The sequence below is a fragment of the Antechinus flavipes genome, chromosome 4 (genome assembly GCF_016432865.1).
Source record: "Antechinus flavipes isolate AdamAnt ecotype Samford, QLD, Australia chromosome 4, AdamAnt_v2, whole genome shotgun sequence".
In the NCBI taxonomy this organism is placed as follows: Eukaryota; Metazoa; Chordata; class Mammalia; order Dasyuromorphia; family Dasyuridae; genus Antechinus; species Antechinus flavipes.
Window position 1 is genome coordinate 140,384,078 of NC_067401.1, and position 21,841 is coordinate 140,405,918.

At 44.1% G+C, this 21,841-nt stretch overlaps 1 protein-coding gene across 2 annotated transcripts; it reads right to left on the minus strand.

Annotated features, from left to right (window-relative positions):
- Positions 1 to 2,591: 2,591 nt before the first annotated feature.
- ITGA2B (integrin subunit alpha 2b) lies at positions 2,592 to 18,822 on the minus strand. Of its 2 annotated transcripts, XM_051994842.1 has the most exons (30): positions 17,617 to 18,557; positions 16,809 to 16,930; positions 16,554 to 16,651; positions 16,077 to 16,257; positions 15,869 to 15,918; positions 15,626 to 15,671; positions 15,271 to 15,399; positions 15,042 to 15,089; positions 14,841 to 14,884; positions 14,468 to 14,521; positions 14,207 to 14,259; positions 13,830 to 14,038; positions 13,479 to 13,661; positions 12,739 to 12,784; positions 12,383 to 12,493; positions 12,229 to 12,284; positions 11,974 to 12,125; positions 11,241 to 11,366; positions 11,016 to 11,083; positions 10,484 to 10,631; positions 10,253 to 10,345; positions 10,051 to 10,130; positions 9,015 to 9,095; positions 8,582 to 8,711; positions 8,226 to 8,378; positions 7,388 to 7,519; positions 6,151 to 6,264; positions 5,753 to 5,854; positions 5,422 to 5,541; positions 2,592 to 2,935 (listed from the first exon to the last, which is right to left on the minus strand). In XM_051994842.1, the coding sequence occupies exons 1-30, from the start codon at positions 17,802 to 17,804 to the stop codon at positions 2,879 to 2,881; spliced, it is 3,174 nt and encodes a 1,057-aa protein (XP_051850802.1). In that variant the 5' UTR covers positions 17,805 to 18,557; the 3' UTR covers positions 2,592 to 2,878. The 2 variants fall into 2 exon arrangements, with proteins under 2 accessions (XP_051850802.1, XP_051850803.1); XM_051994843.1 differs by lacking the exons at positions 2,592 to 2,935; positions 5,422 to 5,541; positions 5,753 to 5,854; positions 6,151 to 6,264 and adding an exon at positions 6,350 to 6,457 and having other exon boundaries at positions 17,617 to 18,822.
- Between the last annotated feature and the right edge of the window lie 3,019 nt (positions 18,823 to 21,841).

Sequence of the window (21,841 nt, forward strand, 5' to 3'; positions counted from 1 at the left end):
CTGCCAGGTCACATATAACCTGACCTCAGTTCTTTGGATGCTTGCAATGTATTTTCTTAGATGTAAAATTTTAGTTGAATTTTAGCTATGACATTCCTGGGACTTTTTCTTTTAGGGTTCCTCTCAGGAAAGGGATTGTAGATCCTTTTTATGTTCAATTTGCCTTCTAGTTCCATTAGATATAAGCAGTGTCCGGGCCTTTTTTTTTTTTTTTTTTTTTTAAAGTAAGGTTTTTTGTTTGTTTGTTTTGCTTTGTTTTTGTTTGTTTTACTGCTGAGGCAATTGGAGTTAAGTGACTTGCCCAAAATCACACACTTAGGAAGTGTTAAGTGTCCGAGATGAAATTTGAACTCAGATCTTTCAGACTTCAGGGCTGATGCTATATCCACTGCACCACCTAGCTGCCTGAATTCCAGTGATTCTTAAATGATCTCTCCTTGACATTCTACATATCATTTATTTTTGATATTGTATATCTGATATCAACTCCTATTTTTCAGTGTTTTTAGCAAGACAATCAAGTGAAATGACTTGCCCAAGATCACACAGTTAGTGTCATGTCTGAAGTTGCATTTGAACTCAGGCCCTCCTGAGTCTATGGCTGGCACTCTATTTATTATGCTATTTAGCTGCCCCTATGGTTTTGTTCTATCTTGCTGTCTCAAGGTTTCCGTTTTTCTATTCTAATTTTCAGGGAGTGGGTAAGGTTAACCAATCTCTCTTCTAAGACACTTACTAGCTCTTCAATTCTTTCCTGCAGAATTTGTATTCCATTTTTTAATTTCTTGCTTCATTACTCCTAGGAATTAACATAGTCCCTGTAGAAAATCCATTTTTTCCTTTGAGTCTCTAGTTGTAGATGTTTATGGAATTAGATTCTCTTTCTATAGTGAATTCTGGGGCATTTCTAGAGCTGCGATCATTGCTTGTACTAGTTGGTAATTTGTTCACTTATCTCTTTGGCTTTAATTTATGAATTGGGACAGGCTCTGGACTTGTTCTCTCTGAAGGTCGATTTGGTGCCTATTAATTTAAGCTCCATTTCTCAGATTGAGGCCCTCTTGGATTTCTGAGGTCCAGAACAATGACTCTTCAGGGATCTCAAATGGCATCTCAAGACAGGGATCTTGGCCTGATCTGAGTTCTGACTCTCCTACTCCAGTTGCTGCTGCTACTGGTCCCTAGGTGTTATTTCTAACCATCTTGGAGTTTGCAACCACCCTGTGATTTTCCTAGGGAAACTCCTACTTTTGTTGCCTCTGGACATAGAGCTCTGTAGTTTATGCATTTTCTTGGCCTGTGTCTGGTGACAGTGGGAGGCAGCTGGCTTGTTTGCCTACATGTGTGGTAGGGGACTGGGGAAGGGGGAGGATGGCTTTGTTGGTGGTCCCCTTTCCTATTGCCTATGGGCTTCTGGCTGACTTTTTGTATACTTTTGGATCGGAAGGAATCATCTATCTTGATTTTGCTTTGAGTTTCTTGATCATTATTTGATATGGTTTTGTTTTCAGGGTTTTTTTTTCTCTTAGAGATGTGGGAACTGATCTTTCTATTTTTATTTAGGCAGACATCTCGTCTGAAAGTTAACTGGCTAGAAGGCATTTTTAAGATTTATAAAGAAATTTCCTTACAAAATCCTGTGAGGTGGGTAGTGCAAGTATTTCTGTTTTGCAGATGAGAAAATTGAATCAGCAAGATAAAATGATTAGCCAAGAGTCACAGACTTGTGTTAGAAGGACAGGGATCTCGCCTTAGTCCAAGTCCAACACTCTTACCATAACATCCAGTTCTTTGAGTAAACTTGCTTGACCATCCAGGAATCCATCAGTAATCCAGTTCACATTTTTCTGTCTACCACAATGAGACTTTGTCAAATGCTGTGCTGATGTCAAGACCTCCCCATTACACATCTTCCCTAAGCAGCACATACATACCTTTCCTGCTCTTGTTTTCTAAATATATGTGGGAAAAGCCCTTTTTCTTCCATTCAGCACTTTCTGTATATTTCAGCTCATTCTTGGCTTTAGCTTTCCATTATTACTAATTATATTTACCTAGTGCCTGAATCAAAGGGATTTACTGCCTAGTTTACTCACTCCTAAACCCTATCTCTAGGTTCCATCCTCTCTCTCAGTCCAGTGCCCCCTTCCTTGTTCATCAGACAATCCTCTCTCCCTTCTCTCCTATTTCACTTCTTTCCCATCCACCCCTTCCCTTCTACTCTATCCTTTCCTTTTTATTCCATCCCTTCCTTCCCATTTCACCCTCTTTCTTCCATTTAATCTCCTTCCCTTCGATTCCATTCTACTTTCTCATTCCTAATCTCATCGTTGCTTTTCCACACTCTAATACTCCCTCCCCCAACTGCCAACCACCACTTTCTACATTCTTACCACCCTGGGGCTGAGGCTGAATGAGGATTTACCACTAGTGACAGGAGGCAAACAAACAACAAAAACCCTTACAAAGAGATTGACCCAGATATTCCCCCCTCACATCTCTCTACAGACCATCACAATAAGAAATATCAGTTTCAAGAGTGTACCCAAACCCAAATCCTCCCTAATTGTAGAAGGCAGAACCATGTGGAATATGGTGTCAGATTCATTTATTAGGGTTCATTTTTCTGGGAATTATAACAAAACCAGAAGGATCTGTCTTAAATGGAGGTTTAGCAAGAGCAGCCTGTATTTGGAAGGGCTTGTCTGGCCAGGTTCTACCATGCCTTCCTTCCCTTACCCTCCATACTCACGATGAGTGGCTTTAGGGATTGGGACAGGTAGATACAGTCAATGGAGAGAAGGCAGGGCAAAAAGGGCAACAAACCCAAGTACGAGAACAGTCCTCCCTTCAGAGTAGGAGGGAGGAGAAGATTTATTTATTCCTCTTCTTCCTCTTCTTCTAGAGGTGGCCGATTCCTTTTGAAGAAGCCAACCTAGGAGAGAGAGAAAAAGGAGGGGAGAATAGAATTATCAAATATTCAAATTAAGGGATGTTAAGTCATTCTAACATCCAACATTTTACAGAGGAGGAAAAAGAGATTCAGAGAGGAGCCAGTTCAGATTCAAGTCAAGAACTTGGGTCTACAGATTATAGATTTAGAGATGGATGAGACTTGATGGGTCATTGAGTACAATTATTGACTCATTGGTTAGAGGCTCAGCAAAGGGATGTGAGCTACCCAAAGTCTCAGCAGAGTTGAGATTCAAACACAGATCTATGTCTCTGGTGCTGTTGCCTCTTAAAGAGGGTGGAACAAAGACAGGAGGATTTAGATTCTGGATAGGACCTTGGTTTTGTGTCTCCTCCATAGGACTAGGAACTCTCAGAGGGATATGTTAATTAACGCAGTTAATATCAACATCATACTTTCAAGCAATGATTCCAAAATTTTAAAAATAGGACAAAACCATTGAGGGAGAAGAAAACAGTAGAATTTCTCCCACCCACCTATGCTCTACTATTTGTTGTTCTGTTGTGTCCAACTTGGCAGAGATACTGGAGTGGTTTGCCATTTCCTTCTCCAGCTCATTTTACAGATGAGGAAACTGAGGCAAACAGGATTAAGTGACTTATCCAGGGTTATACAAGGACAGTGTCTGAGTCCAGATTTAAACTTAGAAAGAGGAATATTTCTGACTCCAGGCCTGGCACTCCAACCACTGTGCCACCTGGTTGTCCCTGCCCTACTATACCCTCCACAAAACTGGGAAATAGGTCAAAATCATCTTTGCATATTTATCTCTTTTCCCCTTTGCATTATTTTCAATCAAACAATCAACAAGTATTTATTAAGTGTTTATTCTGTGCTAGGCAGTGTTGGAGATAGAGAATATATGAAAACAGTCTCTATGCTCAAGGAGTTTATATTTATATTTTTGGTGACACCATTCTTTCCTAGCACTCCTACTCATCACTTTGCTCTTTTTGGTCCCCTTTGCTGGATCTTCATCCAGATCATACCAAAAATTACAATGGGTATTCTACATCACCCTGTCTGGGGCACCATCAGATAATCCTATCTCCCCGCCCTCAAATGGGGTCATGAAGAGTAGAAAACAATGAATGGACAACTTTATTTGCCTTGGCTGCCTCCATGCTCTCCCTCCTAATCTCTGCCTCTTCTCCATCTACAGTATTTTCTTTGGTGTCTTCATCATTTCCCACAGATTCAATCATCATCTCTATACTGATGGTTCTCAAATCTATTTATCTTACTCTAACCTGACCTCCAGTCTCATATCTCCAGCAGCTTCTAAGATATCACGAACTGGATGTTGCAGCAGACATCTTAAACTCAACTTATTCAGAACTGATCTCACTATGGTTTTTCCCAAACTCTCCCTTTTGCTGTCAAAAGGATCACCACCTTTCTAGTCACCCAGGCTCACTAACTAGGCTTTCACCTCAACTGTTCACTCTCACTTGCTCTATGCAATTAGTTGCCAAAGACTGTTGATTTTGCCTTCAAAACGTCTCTTAATTGTGGTCCCTCTCCTGCCAACTGCTACTGATCCCACCCTGGGGCCACTCCTTGCCTTAGTCTCTCTGTTCACGTCTATTTTCTGCTCAGCTGTCAAAATGATCTTCCTAAAGTGCAGACTGTGTTGCCCCATCATTACTCAATAAATTTTAGTGTCTTCCGACTTCCTCCAACATCCAGGATGAAATATGAAACTCTCTGGATAACTATGAAGCCCTTCATAAGCTGCTACCTTACATCCTATCGGTGATTCAGTGACACTGACCTCCTTTCTGCTCCTTGAACAAGAAAGTCCACCTTCTGACCCAGAGTGCAGGGCCTCTTCCTGAGCTTAAACCCGGACCCAGACATTCACTAGCTGTGTGACCCTGGACAAGTCCCTTAACCCCCTTTGCCTCAGTTTCTCCATCTGTAAAATGAGCTGGAGAAGGAAATGGCAAATAACTTTACTGTCTTTGCCAAGAAAACCCCAAATGGGGTCATGAAGAGTCAGACAGGACTGAACAACAATAACATAAGATTCCAGGGAAACAATGATACACATTTTCTGGGATGGCCTCCATAAGTCAATTAATTCGACAACAATAAAGGTGAATAAAAGTGGAATGCAAAAAAAAGCAAAGTCAATCCCTGCCCCCATTATACTCATTCATTCAAACAATGGTATGGATAATTTGACACAACTCTGTCCCCCTCTCCCTCTCCCATCCACATCCTTGTGACTTAAGAGAGGATTGGAACAACACTTATTCCAAAGGAATGACCATGGGATATAGCATCCCCAGGGTGTGGGAAGTCTTTTGGGGAGGAGGGCTTTCTCAGCTCTTATTACATCGCAGAACTAGGGAACTGTTTACTGCCACAGAACTAGTAAGGCCAGACCAATTGGCCATCCTTGCCCCTCCTCTTATAGGCCCCAGCTTCCCTTATGTCCTTACCTTCCACATTACAAGGATGAGCAAGACCAGCAAAAGTAGTCCACCTATCACACCCACGACCACCCACCAGGTGGGGATCTCCGTTTCTTCCAGGCGGACCTGAAGCAGCTTGGTCTCCACCTGGGAGGACGACCCCCAATTTCCATTTCAGAAACACCCCTCCTGATGGGGCAGTGGTCTAGTGGTTCCCAAGATGGCAGTTTGCCCTTGAATCTACATATGGGTGAACATATCCCCACAGCCCTCTGAGTCAAGGACAGGGCTCCTGCTTCCCACCTCCTCCCCATCCCTTGGGGCCTAGCTGCTTTCAATCCCACCCTCTGGAACCAACCACGACATGTCCATGAGGCAGGCTCTCTGCAGGCACATCGTAAGGCAGCCCAGAGACGTTGAACCAGGCTTTAGACTGCAGGACAAACTGTTCCAAAGGTCTCTGGTGTGGGCGGGTCAAGGTAGGGGAGAAAAGATACTGTCACTCAGCATCCGTCTGAGCACAATAACCTATTTTTTTTTTATATAATAGCTTTTAATTTTCAAAATACATGCAAAGATAGTTTTCAACATTCACTCCTGCAAAACCCTGTGTTTTACATTTTTCACCCTCTCTTCACCTACGCCTTCCCCTAGACAGCAAGTAATCCAACACAGGTAAAAGATGGAGTAGCATAACCTATGTCCACATGTCGTTATAACCTCTGCTCTGCCCTGCTGGCTACTGCCTTGAGGTACCTTGAGGAGGCCAGGCATCCATAGCATGGTGGATATGGTGAGCATGGCCCGCTGACCCCGCTCCATCTGCTTCAGCTTACACTCCACCCAGGTGCAGGGCCAAGCGTCACAATTCTGCCAGGAATATCACCAGCCCATCAGTTAGTCCCTGCTCCCAGTCCCCAGCTCTCTGAACCCCTCCACTCCCAGGCTCATCCCTTCTTTCTTCTCCAGTCAAAAAATGAGGGAGTTCACCATTTTCTATAGCAGTGGTTCTCAAAGTATGGTCTAGAAAATCCTGGGGATCTCCGAAATCCTTTTAGAGGGTCTATAAATTCAAAAATAGTTTTTATTTCCAATATGGTAAATGTCTATAAATATAATCCAGATAAACAAAAACACTTTGGTGAGATCCTCAATAATTTTTAATAGGATAAAGATACTAAAAACAAAAGTTTGAGAACCACTGTTCTATAGATACGCAGTTCGCCCTATCAGGTTGCTAAACCGGCAATGGACATTACCACCCTTGAACTTCCTAACATTCTCATAAGGCAAATGCTGTTATTATCCCCATTTTACAGATAAGCACTGAGGTTGAGAAAATGCTGGGGTCACAGAGTAAATGTCTGAGGTGCAAGCTGAAGTTAAGTCTTCTTGACTTCAAGCCCATAAGTCTATCCCTGCTGACTCTACAAATTCATGTGCAAACATATATATCCATACACACGCATGTATAAATATTACATGTATGTATGTATATATACACACGTGTATCATTCACAGCCCTTCCCTTCCTCCCCCTTCCCCCCCATCCCTTGAGGGCAGGCCCAATGTCTTAAATCCCTTGTAGATTTCAAAATGTCTTTCCCAGAAAGTTTTCCCCAGACATAGACCTCAGAGGCAGGAGGGACTTAAAATTCATCTCTTCTCACCCATTAGGCAGGGAGGGGGGGGTGCAGTGGCCAGAGCACGAGATGGAGAGATGTGACTTAACTAAGATCACACTGATACTAAGGAGCAGAGTCTGAATTTGCATCCAGGCTCTCTGACTCCAGGGTCCTCAATAAGTATTCCTTAGTCTCCTCTCCCCAGCTCCTCCCTGCCATTCATTTATTCCCAGTTACATGGGGTACCCAGGCCCTATGTCTAGTGGAGATAGCTCTCATTAGACATATTCAGGAAAAAGGCTAGTGAGCCAGTGCCATAGTGAGCAAAGGGCTTCCTTCCCACCCAAGGGCAGAAGATGTATGCTCACCAGAAGTATTGGTTCTTGCTGCCCAGAGGATCCCAGATGCTCTGGGATAAAAGCACTCCGCCTTTCTCGTTCATGCTGGAAAGGGTGGGCGGGGGTAGAGCTGGGAGCAGGGGTGGATTGGCCAACTTTCAACTGCAGAGGTAAAAGCATGGATGTTGGATTCTATGAGCTAAACCTAAACTCCCTAGACGGGAATACTCCTATGTCCCCTTCACATCCTCGCCCAGAGGGCTTCCCAGCTGGAACATCTGGCTTTCCCACTCTCTACCTGAATGCTGCTCCCTTCCTCACCTTTCCCTACTCAAATTCAAGGGAAATTTTGTTTGGATTTTTCTTTCTCAACATAACTCATATGAAATATGTTAAAAATTTTTGATTGTACATGTATAACCTATATCAGATTGCTTGCTTTCTTGAGGAGGGAGAAAAAAAATAGAACTCACAATCTTACAAAAATGAAGGTGAAAAACTATCTTTACTTGTATCTGGAAAAATAATATACCATTAACATTAAATTAATTTTTTTTAATTTAAGGGAAAATTTGTTTTTTTCCTCAAACCTCTCTCCGGTCCCTGTTGTATATGAATGCTGTGTTGTAGGTGACATTCTTGAATTAGCTGACCACTGATGTGCCTTTCTGGAATTCTGGACAGCTGTCTGGCCCTGCTCCTCCTTCCTTCTTTCCACTTTTCCTTTTTCCTTTTTCCTTTCTGCTTGACCACCAGACTCCCTTAATCACTCTAATCTGAGCTGACTTCTGCCCTGGGGATTTCCCTTCTCTGCCCCCTAATTCCCACCTCCCTCCCTTCCACCCCTGCCATTCTTGCAAATTCTTACATTAAAAGGATTGGGAGGAGGCTGAACAGAGCACTGGAGGCCCCCATGATACTGAACATCCAGCACGTAGAGCAGGTCATCACTCTCAGAACGGCTAGGGAAACCTACCCAAAGCTGAAGTTCACTCACTGCCCCTGGACCCTGGTTATGGAGCTTAGGGAGGAGAAAGAAAAGGAGTCAAGGATGGAGCTCCCAGCTCCCTTCCCTGACAGGATTACCCTGTACTCCCCAATCCCTTTCATCCAAACCGTAGAGACTACAGCTCTCACACAGGTCAAGGACCTGAAGACACAGATTGTTTTTTTTTTCAGCCTAATCACTCTACCAGACTAACCAGACCCTACCCAACTCCATACCTCAAATGCATGTTCCACCTTGGAAGCATCTTCCATTTTGTGGGTATTTCTGTTCACAGTTGTTGGATCCTTGTTCCTCAGGGTCTCCTCAGGAGGTGGGGAGAATACTAAGGTAGCTGGGAAAGAGTTCCTGCCAGATCCGAGAGTCCCCACAGAGCTGAGCCCCTTCCTTCTTCTGTACGTATTACCTTTTCATCTCATCCCAACCTCCCTCCTATTCCATTCCCCTCCCTCCCATTCCATCTCTATCCCTCCCATTCCATTCCCCTTTCATTCCATTCCATTCCCCCTCTCCCATTCTATTCGGCTCTCTCATTCTGCCCCCTTCTCTCCCACTCCAGTCACCTCTATCTTGCTCTGCACTCCCCCTTTCAGCAGCTTTCTCTCCCTTTCAAAGACTCAGTGTCTCCTTCCCCACACTCAGCCCTCTCACCCAAACAGCTCCACAAGTGCTTTGGCTCTGACTGGGACGTCTAGTAGAAAAGCTTCACTGTTGGGATTTTGACGATTCTTGCTGTTGAGGGAGAAGAATAAAGGACAAAGAAGGCAGGAAGATATGAAGGGAAGGTGCCCCAGTCTTGTGGTGATGAGATAACTAGGACTGAACTTCCTTGTGGACAAAAATGGCTTCTCTGAGGTTTAAGGCTATACAGCCACAGATGACTTAAGGGCACAGAGGGATTTTACTATAGCCTGAAGAAATGGGTTTAAACTTTGATGTTTAGGAGACTCTAAAACTTGACAAACAAAGGGAATTAACTTTTTCCTTGGAAGAAGTAAAGTGGATTGCTAACGAGCCTTCTTGCCTAAGAGTAAGGAGATTAAACACATGAAGCTACATGGCAGAGGAAAGAGCACTGAATTTGGAGGTAGGAGACCCAAATGCTAATCTGGTCTGGGTGACCTTAAATCACACTCTCTGGGCATTAATTTCCTAATCTGTAATATGAGTGGTTTGAACCAGATGAACTCTAAGATCCCTTCTAGCACCAACATCCTATGATCTCTAAAAGTTCTTTTTAGATGAATGAATCAAAAATGTTCCAATTTGAAGGTGAAGGGGTGGGGAGGATGAAGGTATGGCTGTATAGAAAAAGGTAGGTAGCCTTATTGCCTCTTAAAATATGTTTTATTTTCCATTCCAATTATATTTTAAAAGAATTTCAAAACATTAAAAAAATTTTTGAGTTCCAAATTCTAATCCTCTTCCCCCTTTTTGAGAATATAATCGAATGAATCAATAATGTTCCAATTTATGGGTGGGGGTGGGGAGGATGAAGGCATGGATGTACAGAACAGAGTAGCCTTATTCTCTCTTAAATTTTTTTAAAAATATATTTTATTTTCCATCCCAATTATATGTTAAGAAAATTTAAAAACATTTAAAAAAAAGTTTTGAATTCCAAATTCTAAACCTTCTCTTCCCCCTTCCTGAGAATATATTCGAACATAGTTTATGTCCTTATTACCTCTTAATCTGCAGCATAAAGGAGACACTGTCCCCAGCTTCTTCCAAGTTTCCTACGCTCACCAGCATAAGGACTCTTATCTGGAAAGGGAACCAAGGGCTCGGTCAGGGATACTCCTTATCCCCTAGCCTAACTCCTGGTTTCTGGCACAGACAAACCCCTCCCCCACTTTCAGTCATCTCCTGTAGCCATGGCCCTTTACCCTGGCATCCTTCTTCATGGGGTTGCCCAGTTCACACAGCACTAATTGACTCTCATTCTCCTTCTTCTGGATACAAAGTAGTTTCTCAAAGTTCTGTGTAGGGGAGGCAGGGAGAGATTTTAATTCACTGGTACTATCAGGGAGCCAGTAACCCAGAAGGGTAAAGACTTTTCAGGCTCAGAGAGATCCATGGTGCCTGAGAAGGGCAAAAGCAGCATCAGATGCCCTCACCTTGATGTCACTCAGTGCCTGCATGAAATGGGAGCCTTGGGGCAGATGGATGGCCAACTCAGCCTCGTAGGCACCTTCCCCCTCATTGGAGGTGTCTACTTGCAGCTTCAGCACGTTGTCTGCCCCAATTACAAGTGGAGAGCCTTCCCTAGAGGAAGCACAGTGAGAGGAAAGCTAGGGACCGCCAGATGCGGTGGGGCATGGATGGCACCCATGGTGTGGGAGGGAGGAGATGGAGATTAAACATGAGCTGGGACAGGGGGAAGGCTCAGGGTAAAGGGATAGGGAAGAGGGAGAGGGATGGGAATGGAGGTTCAGGGGGGCAGAAAATCACAGCTCAGAGCTAGAAGGTTCCCTAGTTTTGTCTGGCATGCCTGCTTTCCTTCAGTTACTCATTGAGCTGAATTCTCATCTTTCCAGTGAGAAAACTGAAGGCTAGAGATGTTTCATGATTCATTGAAGATCACAGCAGGAGGAAAAGGGCAAAGGCTGGATGAGCCAAGGGACTGAGGGCAGGCAGGGGCCCACTCACACGCTGGCCTTGAGTTGTAACTGGGGCACGCAGAGATCATCTTCCCCACAGTCCAGGATGATGCGAGTCTAGGGGGAAAGCTTGGGTCTCTGAATACTTTTCCCATTCCACTTCCTCTATTTCATCATCCCCAACTTTGACTGGCAACCTCAGCCTCATCTTCAATTTCTCTTTTCCCTCCTTTCTCAAGATCCACTTTGGCTCCCAAGCTGACCCTCCTCTTACCTGCTCCTGGACATGAGTGTCTCCATTCAGGATGAGGGGCAGGGGCCCTTCAGCACCCTTGCTCTTTAGGGATACATTAAGGCTAATCACGATGGGGCTCAGCTTGTCTCGGAATTCAGCCTCATCCTGGAGGTAAGATAAGGGGAGTGAGGAGTAAGGAAAACCTTGCCCCTTAAGGTTTCCCTCCATACACACATCAGAGATTCTGCCAGTCTCAAAACCTTTCACCTTGAAATTCCCACCTCTATTGCTGTTATCTCACTAAGCTCAGCCTTCACCATGAAGAGTCAGGGGGACTCTTGGTGACAGTAGTGGAAATGTCATGAATGGGATATTAGATTATTTTTTAGTTGCCATTACAGCTAATTACAATAATTTAACATCAACTGAAATTCTCTACTAGGCATTGGTGCAGTATCATTATAGAATAGTATCCTATATTTTCTTTCTTTTTTATAATCAATTTAAAAATATTAATTTAAGAAAATAAATGGCATCTTATTTTTGCAAATATATGCAAAGATAGTTTTCAACATTCACTTTTGCAAAACTTTGTGCTCCAAATTTTTCTCCCTCTTTCTCTCCTCCCCGTTCCCTAAGATAGTAAGCAATCTGATATAGGTTAAATATGTGCAATTCTTCCAGACTATTATTTTAGTTTTCTAATGAAAATGTTTATCTTGGTGCTCTTTAAACTTTAGCATTGCCAACCCTAGATTTGCCCCTATTTTACCCTTAAGAAAGCCTCAGTGTCATGGCAGAAAGGGACATGTCCACTGCTTAGTTCTAAGTCTAGAGTGGTGCCTGATTGCCGAGAACCCAGCAAAAGCACCCGCCGGCCCTGTCGTGGTTTCATCCGGTCTAGCTGCAGCTCAGCATTTATACCTGGGCACAGAAGAAAAGGGAGGGGAGAGATGAGCTAATAATGCCGGTGTAGGCAAGCCCATAGCCAAACCTGTGTTCCTTAAACGTGGACAGTGTTACTCACGAAGCTTCTCTGGAATGCTGTGCCCAGTGATGCTCATACACATCTGGATTTTGAAACTGGGAAGAAAAAGGAGTCTTTAAGCACTGAGGTCCTCAGGCAAGAGCTTAACTCATTTACTCTCAAAAAGCCCACGTCTGCCCCCTTTCCTCCTCACCAGCTGACTGCAACTGTGGTCTTTGGGTTGGAAAGTGTACAGTTCTTCACAGTTGGGTTCAGTACCTCTGGCACCAGTAATCGAACAGTGGCCCACACCACGGGCTGGGCCCTAGGAAAGATGCATCATTCATGTCTCTGTTGGTTGTTTAGCTGTTTGTCAGTCATATCCAACTCTTCCTGACCTCATCTGGGGTTTTTTCCAATAAAGATACTAGATCAGTTTGCCGTTTTCACTGCATCACCATCTAGTTCACATGCCTTTCTATCCCTACTGTAATATGATCCTTGTAAGTACATACTTCTCAAAGGAGCCACTGAGATCCCTTATGAGAACTGTTCCATGCTAGTGCTCACCTGTATACGGCCACTTGGTTGGCTCCAAATGCTCCCACCAGCAGGTCTGTGGGCAAAGGAGGTAGGGTCAGAAATAAAAATACTGCATGTCAAACCATGTGTTCCCCAGTCACTAGCTTAGAAGCTATGGATTTCCCCTTGTTTTCTCTTGTCTTCCTCCCCCATGGAAATTTGGGCTAATGAAGAGCGCCATCTGCACCCAGAGAGGACCGTGGGAATTGAGTGTGGATCTCTTTTTCTTGTTTGCTTGCATTTCATTTTCTCTCTCATTTTTTCCCCTTTTTTATCTGATTCTACTCGTGCAGCATGATAATTGTGGAAATCTTGTATAGAAGAATTATACATGTTTAACATATATTGGATTGCTTGCTGTCTAGGAGAGGGGGTGGGAGGAAGGTAGGGAAAATTTTTATAATGTAAGGTTTTACAAGAGTGAATGTTGAAAAATAACTATGCATATGTTTTGAAAATAAAAAAAGCTTTAATAAAAAAAGAAAGCTGAATAATTAGGGATCTAGATATAGGATTCAGCTTAGATGAAAGAAGGGGAAAGGAAGAGATCTGGAGACCATGAAATGATAGATTTAGGTGTGGGCACTCGGATAGAAAGAGTTCCTAACTGTAATGTTCCCTGGCATTGGGAAGCAGTGTCTGAAGCACTTTCTTACATAATTTGGGTTTGTCCCAAGAATAGCAACACTAGATTAGAATGGCAACCTAAATAGGAAGAAAGAAGGCACCTGGGTATCCATTAGCATCAATGTCAGTGGCCCCTTTCAGGGCAAAGCCAAAGCCAGGACCTTGGTGGAAAGGGCTATCAAGAACCTGTGATGGTCGTGGGCTCAGGCCCTCATCCTGTCCCTGGAATATAAATACTCGGCCCCGTCCATTGGGGCCTCCAAATGGGGCACCTACTGCTATATCTGAGAAAGAAAAGAACAGTCATTATACGTCTTCATCCAGTATACTCAAAACCCAAGTCTACTCTTTCTCTTCCTCCTTCTCCTCCTCCTCTTCTTCCTTCTCTTCTTTCTCCTCCTCCTCCTCCTTCTCCTCCCCCTCCTTCCTCTTCCTTCTGCTTTTGATCTCACCATTGTATCCATCCTGGTCCAGATCACCAAGAGGAGCAATAGCTGAGCCAAAGCGCCCATATAACTCAGTGCCCGTCAGATGCTTGGGGTTGCCCAGGGAATGTGGGGTTCGAAGCTGCAGATAGACGTATACTCGTCCCACTTCTGCCAGCTTTCGGTTGGCTCTCTGCTCCATGAAGAGTGGGGCACCTACCAGCAGATCATCTCTCCTGTTAAATGGTGTGCATAGTCACCACGAAGTGGAAGAGGATAGGACGCCAACCCTTGTAGAAGGCTATAGTCGTGGTCTTGTTTTGAGGTACCATGTCTTTTAAAGTACTAGGTATAATAATGCCCAGAAGGATGCTTCCTCACATTGGGATTTCACCCCTCCTCACCCATCCCTGTTGATGTCAGTCACAGCCACCGTGTGCCCAAAGTATGATGCAACCTGTAAGGAGACACATGTTACATTCTAGGGTTTCAATCTCCTTTTTTTCAACTCAGGGCAATCCAGATAATCCTCAACATCTGGACACATTCCTGCCAGTGGCCTTGTCCATGACATTGACAACATAATAGCCCCTCCCATCCATGGATCATCTTCTCCCACCAATCCAAATCCCTCCTACCCCATCCAGGTTCCCTCTTCCCCCAACCTGCTCTCCTTGAAGCAGATGCAGGATGCTGTGGTTCTGGTAAAAAATCTCCACCTGTAGGGAAGGTAGGGCCTCAGTTCCACTACAGACATAGGTGAATGTCTGAGGAACCTGGGGGCCTGGCAGGAATCATGACTATTTTTGCCTACTGGACCCATTGTGGGGAACCCAGCCAATCATGAGCGATACCCTTCACCACTAGTCCCAATGGGAGATGATGGTCTGGCAACAGAAATGGAGATGAGACTGGGAAAAGGGAGAGGAACTTGAGAAAAGGTCATTCTGGAATTGTGGACTGAGATTGAGGGGGAAATTGAGTTGGTGGGGGTGAGCAGGGCAATGGTGATGGAATTAGGAAGACTGAGGGACTCACCGCTCCCAGTGTTGTGCTCCAGTTGGGGACACCCAGTACATATTCTAGAGAAGAATAGCCCATCCTCTGAGCAAATTAAAGCCAATTTTTGCTTTTACCCCAGGTCCTTGAGGGCCCTTCATTATATCTCAGGGACTTAGAAATGCCTCCCTCTCAGGGCTATCCTCAGGCAGAAGCTCTGAGTGGAGAGAAGTGTCTTACCTATATCTTTAGGATTTCCATTAAATTCTCCCACAGCCACAGAGTACCCTGTAGATAGGGAGCGGTCGTTGATAGGGGGCCACTCCCCCACCCCCTCACTCAAAGAGAAAGGGTGAGGACCAGGACAAAAGGAAGGAGTGATAGGAGGGCTGCGGTGAGTAAGATGATGGGGGCGGAAATTATCCAGGCAGATAGCCATGGCTTGGGGAATGAGGAAAAGACCCCATACCCCGATAGGCGTCCCGATACTCGGATTTAAAGACATCCTTGCTCAGACGCTGGGAAGGCACCGTCCAGAGAAGTGAGGATGTGGTGTAGCTGGACATGATGTCAGAAAGCTGAGCGCGGGCTAGCAGACCTGGTGAGTGGAAGACAGTTTAGTCTAGGGCTAGAAAGGGCTTTTCCTCACAGCACCCCTCAGGGTCTCAGCCCAGGACTAGGGGAGGGGAGCATGCATCAAGGATGATGTTCTGACCTATTTCCCCTGGGGCACATTGGGAAAAATCTCAAGAGTGATGGAGGACTGGAGAGAGGAAGTGGGGGTGGATAAGGGAGGGGGAGGGGCTGGTCGGGAAAGACGATACCTATGAAATAGTAGCCTCCAGGAGCCCCCAAAACCAGCTCTCCAGACTGAAAGAGAAGCACAGGTGAGGGCAGCTCCAGGCAGACAGACACTCCATTCCCCACCCCCACCCCCACCCCCGTTGCCTCAATTCAATAATTTAACTCAAAGCTACATTCATGAAGATTCTCGCATTGTGCCCCCATTCTGAATCCCCTCCCTACCCCCCAATTGTAATTTCTCTTGCCCTTAGCCCCTCATTCACCTGGGTGACTGTGGAACTGAAACCTACTTCGCAGTACCGCAAGTCTCTGCCTGGAGCGGGATAGGAAGAGAGCATGCGGAGAGAGGAGTTACTCACCTGGCGGAGCCCCTCCAGACCACAAGGGGCAGGGCCAGGGAGCGGGCGTGGCCATCTCTGGGGGGGCCTAAGGGAGGGACCCGGAGGTCGCGGGGGCGGGGCGGGGGCTCACGGTAGTTCCCCAGGTAGACGTAGTTCCCCAGGTAGAGCTGGTTCATGGCATTCTCCCGGCAGGGTGCGAACTCGGCGCGACGGCCGCTCTTGGGCTGAGCCACGAAGCAGCTCCCGACCGGCGTCTTTCCGGCCTCCTCAGTCAGCTCCAGCACGTTCCAGTGCTGCCAGGGAGCGCATGCCTGCGGGAAGGGCAGGCCGCAGAGGGTCCTGGGGATAAGGCGGCGCGCAGGGCTACTCCCCTGCCGCGCCTCCCCACCCTCAGCGGCTGGGGACCTGGCTCTCTCTAACTCCCTCTTCCCTCTCCGGGCCTGCCCACGGCTGTCCAGTGGCTCAGTGCCCATCGTGGCGCTTCTTCATGCTTGCCTGCTATCCAATGCCAAGCTCTAACTGTTCCCTGGCAGCCCAATGCCCTCCTTCAAACCTGCTGGGTCCCCCATCACTATCACTTAAAGGCCCATGCTTGCCCGGTGCCCACCACAATGATGTCCTTCCAACTGACAACGGATGCACCAAGTCCCTGATTAGCCTTGAAGGTCTTGAAAGTGATGGCGCCCACGCTGTTGTTCTTATCGTCTGGAAGGGAGAGGAGAGAGTCTGGGTTGGAGGTCATCAAGGACCACTTCCCATGCTTTCTCCAGCCTGCACGGCTGTCACCCCAGCAATGATCGCTCTTCGTAGCGTTCTCTCCTTCCCTCCCCTCGCCTTTTCCTTTCCAGAACTCAAGACTCACCGAGGTCAAATTTCAGGGTGCTGCAGTTACTCCCCTTGGCTGCCCAGGGACAGAGGAACACACCTCCAGTCTCCTCTCCGGGGCGGCCTACAGCCCTTGGGGCTCCTACCACGATCCCGATGCTGTAGATAGAAAGAGCCCTAAACTGGGATCCTCTGGTCAGCATCACCCAAGGGGAGCAGGAACAGTAAGATGAGACTGATCAAAGTTTGTGGGGAGATGCTGGGGCAGGGGATCATAAGAATTATGAGGGAAAGACTGAGTTTAAGGATGAAAAACCTCACGATTAGGTGTGGGCTGGGGGAAGAGTGTGATTTAATATTGGGAATATCTCTGGTTCCTTTTCTTTTTATACCCAGACTAAATTCTCTTTTAGCATTTGTTGTTTTCATGCTGACCATGGCATGTCCAGGACCCCTTAAGATTGCCCTTTCTGGCTAGGGTCTGTATCCACCCTCTTTATCAGCATCAAGCTTTTATCAGTCTTGCTCTCAATACTTTGGAAAGGATTATACAAACTTTTTCCCTTAGAAGTACAAATGCTCAAAAAGGGCAACGAGTGGGACTTCTCCCACAGATACCTAAATTTTAACAAAAGAACAATTTTATTCATGCCATGAAATGGAAAAAAAAATTAAAGGTAGAATTTCAGGCTGAGTTGGTAGGGAAACAATTTGAGGGACCCAGGTGACGGTCTACTTTGGCTCCTAAAGATTTCTGTCTGTAGACACAAGCACGCGTCCCTGTCCCCACTCTGGTCAGCTCAGGGCCCTCTCTCTGCCCTAGTTTCCACTGATCCATGACTCACCCGCCATAGTCATCCTGGTAGAAATCCAAAGCAAATCCAAAGTGGCTGCCATAGGGACCCATATAAAGGGCTGGCTGTGCAGCATCCAGGTTTAGGGCCCAGGCAGGGGGAACACCACCCAGCACCAGCAGCAGATGTATCCATCCCAAGAGCCAAAGAGCAGGCAGCAGGCACTGAGTCCTAACCATCTTCTTCCTGGTGATGAACCTTGAATAGAACTTTTTAAAGGCAATTCTTTTTTTTTTTTTTTCCACTGCCACCACTGCCAACCTCAGGAAGTTACTCCTTATCAAGCTGGCTCCCAAAATAACTCATTGAGTGACAGGGATGAGACAACATTCTTGTAACACTGCCCACTGAGTCTGCTGGTTTGACAAGTGGGAAATTCATCAGGGGATGAATGCATTGGAATGGAATTCCAATAATTGGGGGCGAGCTAACTTTCCCTGAAATAGAAAAACCAATTTTTTTTCCCTTTCATTTCTCTTACCTCCTCCCCTTGCCTTGCAGATACAATACGGTAATATCAGTGGCAGCTGTTTCCTTATTACTAGTTAGCATTACCACAGTTCATCAGTTACCACAGTTCTGCAGCTTCCTTTAAGGGGGCCATTCAAGTCTTCCTTAGGAGTTTGTTCACAGCAAATAATGGGTAGTACTGGCATTGAGTCTGCTCCAGTCACATAGCAGAAGACAAGATAGTAATGCTGAATTAGAGCTAAGTGGAAACCTAGTAGAATGGAAGTGTGAGGGAAGCTCTCCAGAGCAAGACATAGAGTACTCTGCCAAAGAGGAAAAAGGGTACAAGGGCAACGTCAGTCAGTAAGGAAGCAGGCACAAAGAAAGGTCAGAGGCAAGGAAGAGATGCCAATCCCACCTGTATCCCTCTGCTCATTCCATCATTGTGCCACTTGAAACCCTAGTTCTGTTGCCAGATTTCTGAATATTAGGCGTGTGCCTTTCCTTGGAAATTACTTTGTACATTTTGTTGTACACTTATTTCAGTCATGTTTAACTCCTTCATGAGCCTATTGGGGTTTTCTTGGCAAAAATACTGGAGTGGTTTGCTATTTCCTTCTCCAGCTCATTTATGTGACTTGTTCAGAGTCACACAACTAATGTCCGAGGCCAGATGTGAACTTAAGGAGATGTCTCCCAGCTCCAGGCCCCACACCCTATCCATGTCAGCACCTATACTTTTTATTTAATTCTGTTTTTGTTATACCTTTCCAACATAATATAGAGCTGCTTTAGGACAAAGCGCCTAACAGTGCTGAGACATACCAGGTACTTGTGTAGTCTTTAGAATTCACCTCAAACACTATATGCTCCAGAGGCATTGTCATAATCCAGAGCTCTCTTAACCACCCTTGTCAAAACTCACCGATTATCATTCTGTAAATGGGTGGTGGCAATGAACACAGTACTAAGCCTGTAGTCAGGAAGACCTGAGTTCATTTCAGAGTTAATAGCTACATGATCCTGGGCAAGTCACTTAACCTTTGTCTTAGTTCCTCATCTGTAAAATGGGGATAACAGTAGTCACATCAACCTCACAGGATTGTTGTCAGGATCAGATGAGATATTTGTGAGGTGCTTAGCACAATGTCTGGAACATGGCAGGTGTTTAATGCTATTCCCTTTCCTCTTATTTATACACTTATTGAAACAAGAGGTTTCTATCCCATCTACGTGTTTATTTCCTAGATATGGTATTCCCCAGGAACATATGAACCCTCAAGGCAAAAATCATACAACCAAGTCTGGCATGTGCACACTTAAGTATGTACTAGTAATAATGGACTAGAACTAAAATAAATTCTCCCCCTTCCTAATCCACGTGTTTAAAATTCATAACATATTTGATATCTGATGATTAATTAACCTTTCCTACTTGATTGTTCCTTAGTTTTTTCCATGAATTCCCCAGTGCCCAAGTAAGGTCTTGTAGCCAGCTTATATTGAATGCAAAATTCAATTCTATAAATACCAGAGTGTTTATATGATCAGCAATATGGAGGACACAAAATTGGTATTAAAATAGGCTCTGCCCTTAGGAAACTTGTAGGTCACCAAAAACAGGAACCCAACAAATACATATGATAAAGGGTCAAATTGCAAGGAACACACACAAAATGCTCTAAGTATTGAGACCAATGTGAAATGAGTGGTTATGGAAAAAATGCGATCTATGCTAGAGAGTATAGTGTTGGAATGGAAGCCCACATCATTGGTTTTACCACTAATAGAAGTTTTGAGAACTATTTGAATTAAAAAATTCAACTGTACAAGGAAGGGGAAGTTGTAGCTAGAAAAGTACTTTAGATAAAAAAAAAAAAAAGACTCCTGAGTTTTAGTGAACTGCAAATTCATTATGAATTATGGTGATAGGGGAGCCTAAAAAGTCAAAGATTTTAAGATAGGGTCTTAATCTGTAGCTAACTACTTATCTATATAACTTGGGGACTGGATGAACAAATTATGGTACAAAAATGTTATAGAACATGCTCTTATTAGTGTAATGGCCAACCAGAATTCCAGAGGACCAAAAATGAAACATTTTGACTAATGTCAAAACTTGTTTCCCACCTCCTAATAGGTAAAGGACTCAATTCAGAATAAGATGAAAAAAATTTTTTTGACATAGTAACCATGAAAATTTGTTTTGGTTGACTATACATCTTTGTGATGGACTTTATTTTTTATGTGTTCTCAGTTGGGATAGTAGAGTGAAAAGGCAGATCTTGGACACCTAAGAAAATAAATTTTAAAATGATTTAAATTGCAAGTAGTGCAATAGAGTGCTGGGTCTAGAATCAGGAAGACATGAATTCAAATATGACCTTAGACCCAAGCTTTGTCAACCTGGGAAAGTTGCTCTGTTTTCTTAACTGTAAAATGGGGATAGCTCCTACCTTGGAAAGATGTTGTGAGGATCAGATAATATTTATAAAAGTGCCAGACATCCTGTGTGTGAAGCGAATAATGTCCTTTTTCAAAGCAATTTACAACTCTATTCCAAAAGCGACTAAATTGTTCATATTCTCTGACTGACACCATAGAAGCCTGAGAATAATAAGCCCAATGAGAGTGCAAAACTATTTTGAACATATCTTTTAGTAGTGACAAAAGAATTGGAAACTTAAAGGTATCCCTTTGAAGAAATTATTATATAAACATAACAGAATACTACTGTATTGTAAGAAGTGAAGGAGATGGTTTCACAGAAATGTGGGAAGATTTATATAAAGAGGTATAGAGTGAAGTGATAGAATCAGCAGAACAATTTACACAGTAACAAAAACAATTGAGTTTTCTTAGACTTAAGAACTCTTTATCAGTGAAATGATTTCAGAGATCTCATGTTAAAACTTGCTGCCCACACCCTCAAAAGTTGGTGGAGTTGGTGCAGAATGAAATATTTGAAAATTAGTTTTCCTTAACTACATATTTGTTACAAGGATTTTGTTTTCTGTCAATTTTTCAATGCCCATTGAACAAAAAGTATTAAAATAAAATGAAAGTTAAAAGAGCAATTTCAATTAAATGAGGCCACAGGCCAAGTTCTAATTTATAAAGCAGAGATTTTTAAAGAAGAAAATATAGATGGTAGGATCAATGAATAGGGAAGACCTAGGTTTGTCTGTAGACAGCAGGGGAGAAGCCAATAGATGAAGAGCTAGAAGCTAATAGTAGGGGACAATCTGCTGGAGAAGGTAAAGGATAGAATCAAGGTTAAATATTGGTCTCCCAAAGGGCTTCCTTTTCATCAGATTGTAGAAGATGGAGGATTCTTTGAGATGATAAGGAGAATAATTTCTCCACAAATAATTCACATTTTTTAGTTAAATACAAGGAAAGGTCTGATTTGAGATGGTTAGTGAAGAGAATGCTATAGCAGATAGGAAGAGATGTTTGAAAGAGCCACTGTGGCAAATGGAATAGATCCTCACTTGTGCTTTGTTACAATAAAGGTTACTGACCATTTTGTAGAAAATCAGACAATTTTGTGACTTTCCCTACCTCTATTCAGTAGCATATAAATAAAAGTAGCATGATGATTGTCATCCAGTATTAAGGGTAGAGTAAAAATTAGTTCATCAAAGGGTGAGATTGGTAAGGGATGATATGTATCTGCTGTTGGGGTGATGGCCTGGGAGAGTACAAAACAGACTACAGAAAGTATAATAGATGAGGCAGATAATGGATTTGGGTTCATAATTAC

Coding starts and splice junctions, on each gene's coding strand:
- ITGA2B (XM_051994842.1), bottom strand. CDS start 17,804: ATGGTTAGGACTCAGTGCCTGCTGCCTGCTCTTTGGCTCTTGGGATGG. Junction 15,400..15,625: donor TGGAGGCTACTATTTCATAG/GTATCGTCTTTC, acceptor TCCACTCACCAG/GTCTGCTAGCCCGCGCTCAG. Junction 13,662..13,829: donor GGACCAGGATGGATACAATG/GTGAGATCAAAA, acceptor TTTCTTTCTCAG/ATATAGCAGTAGGTGCCCCA.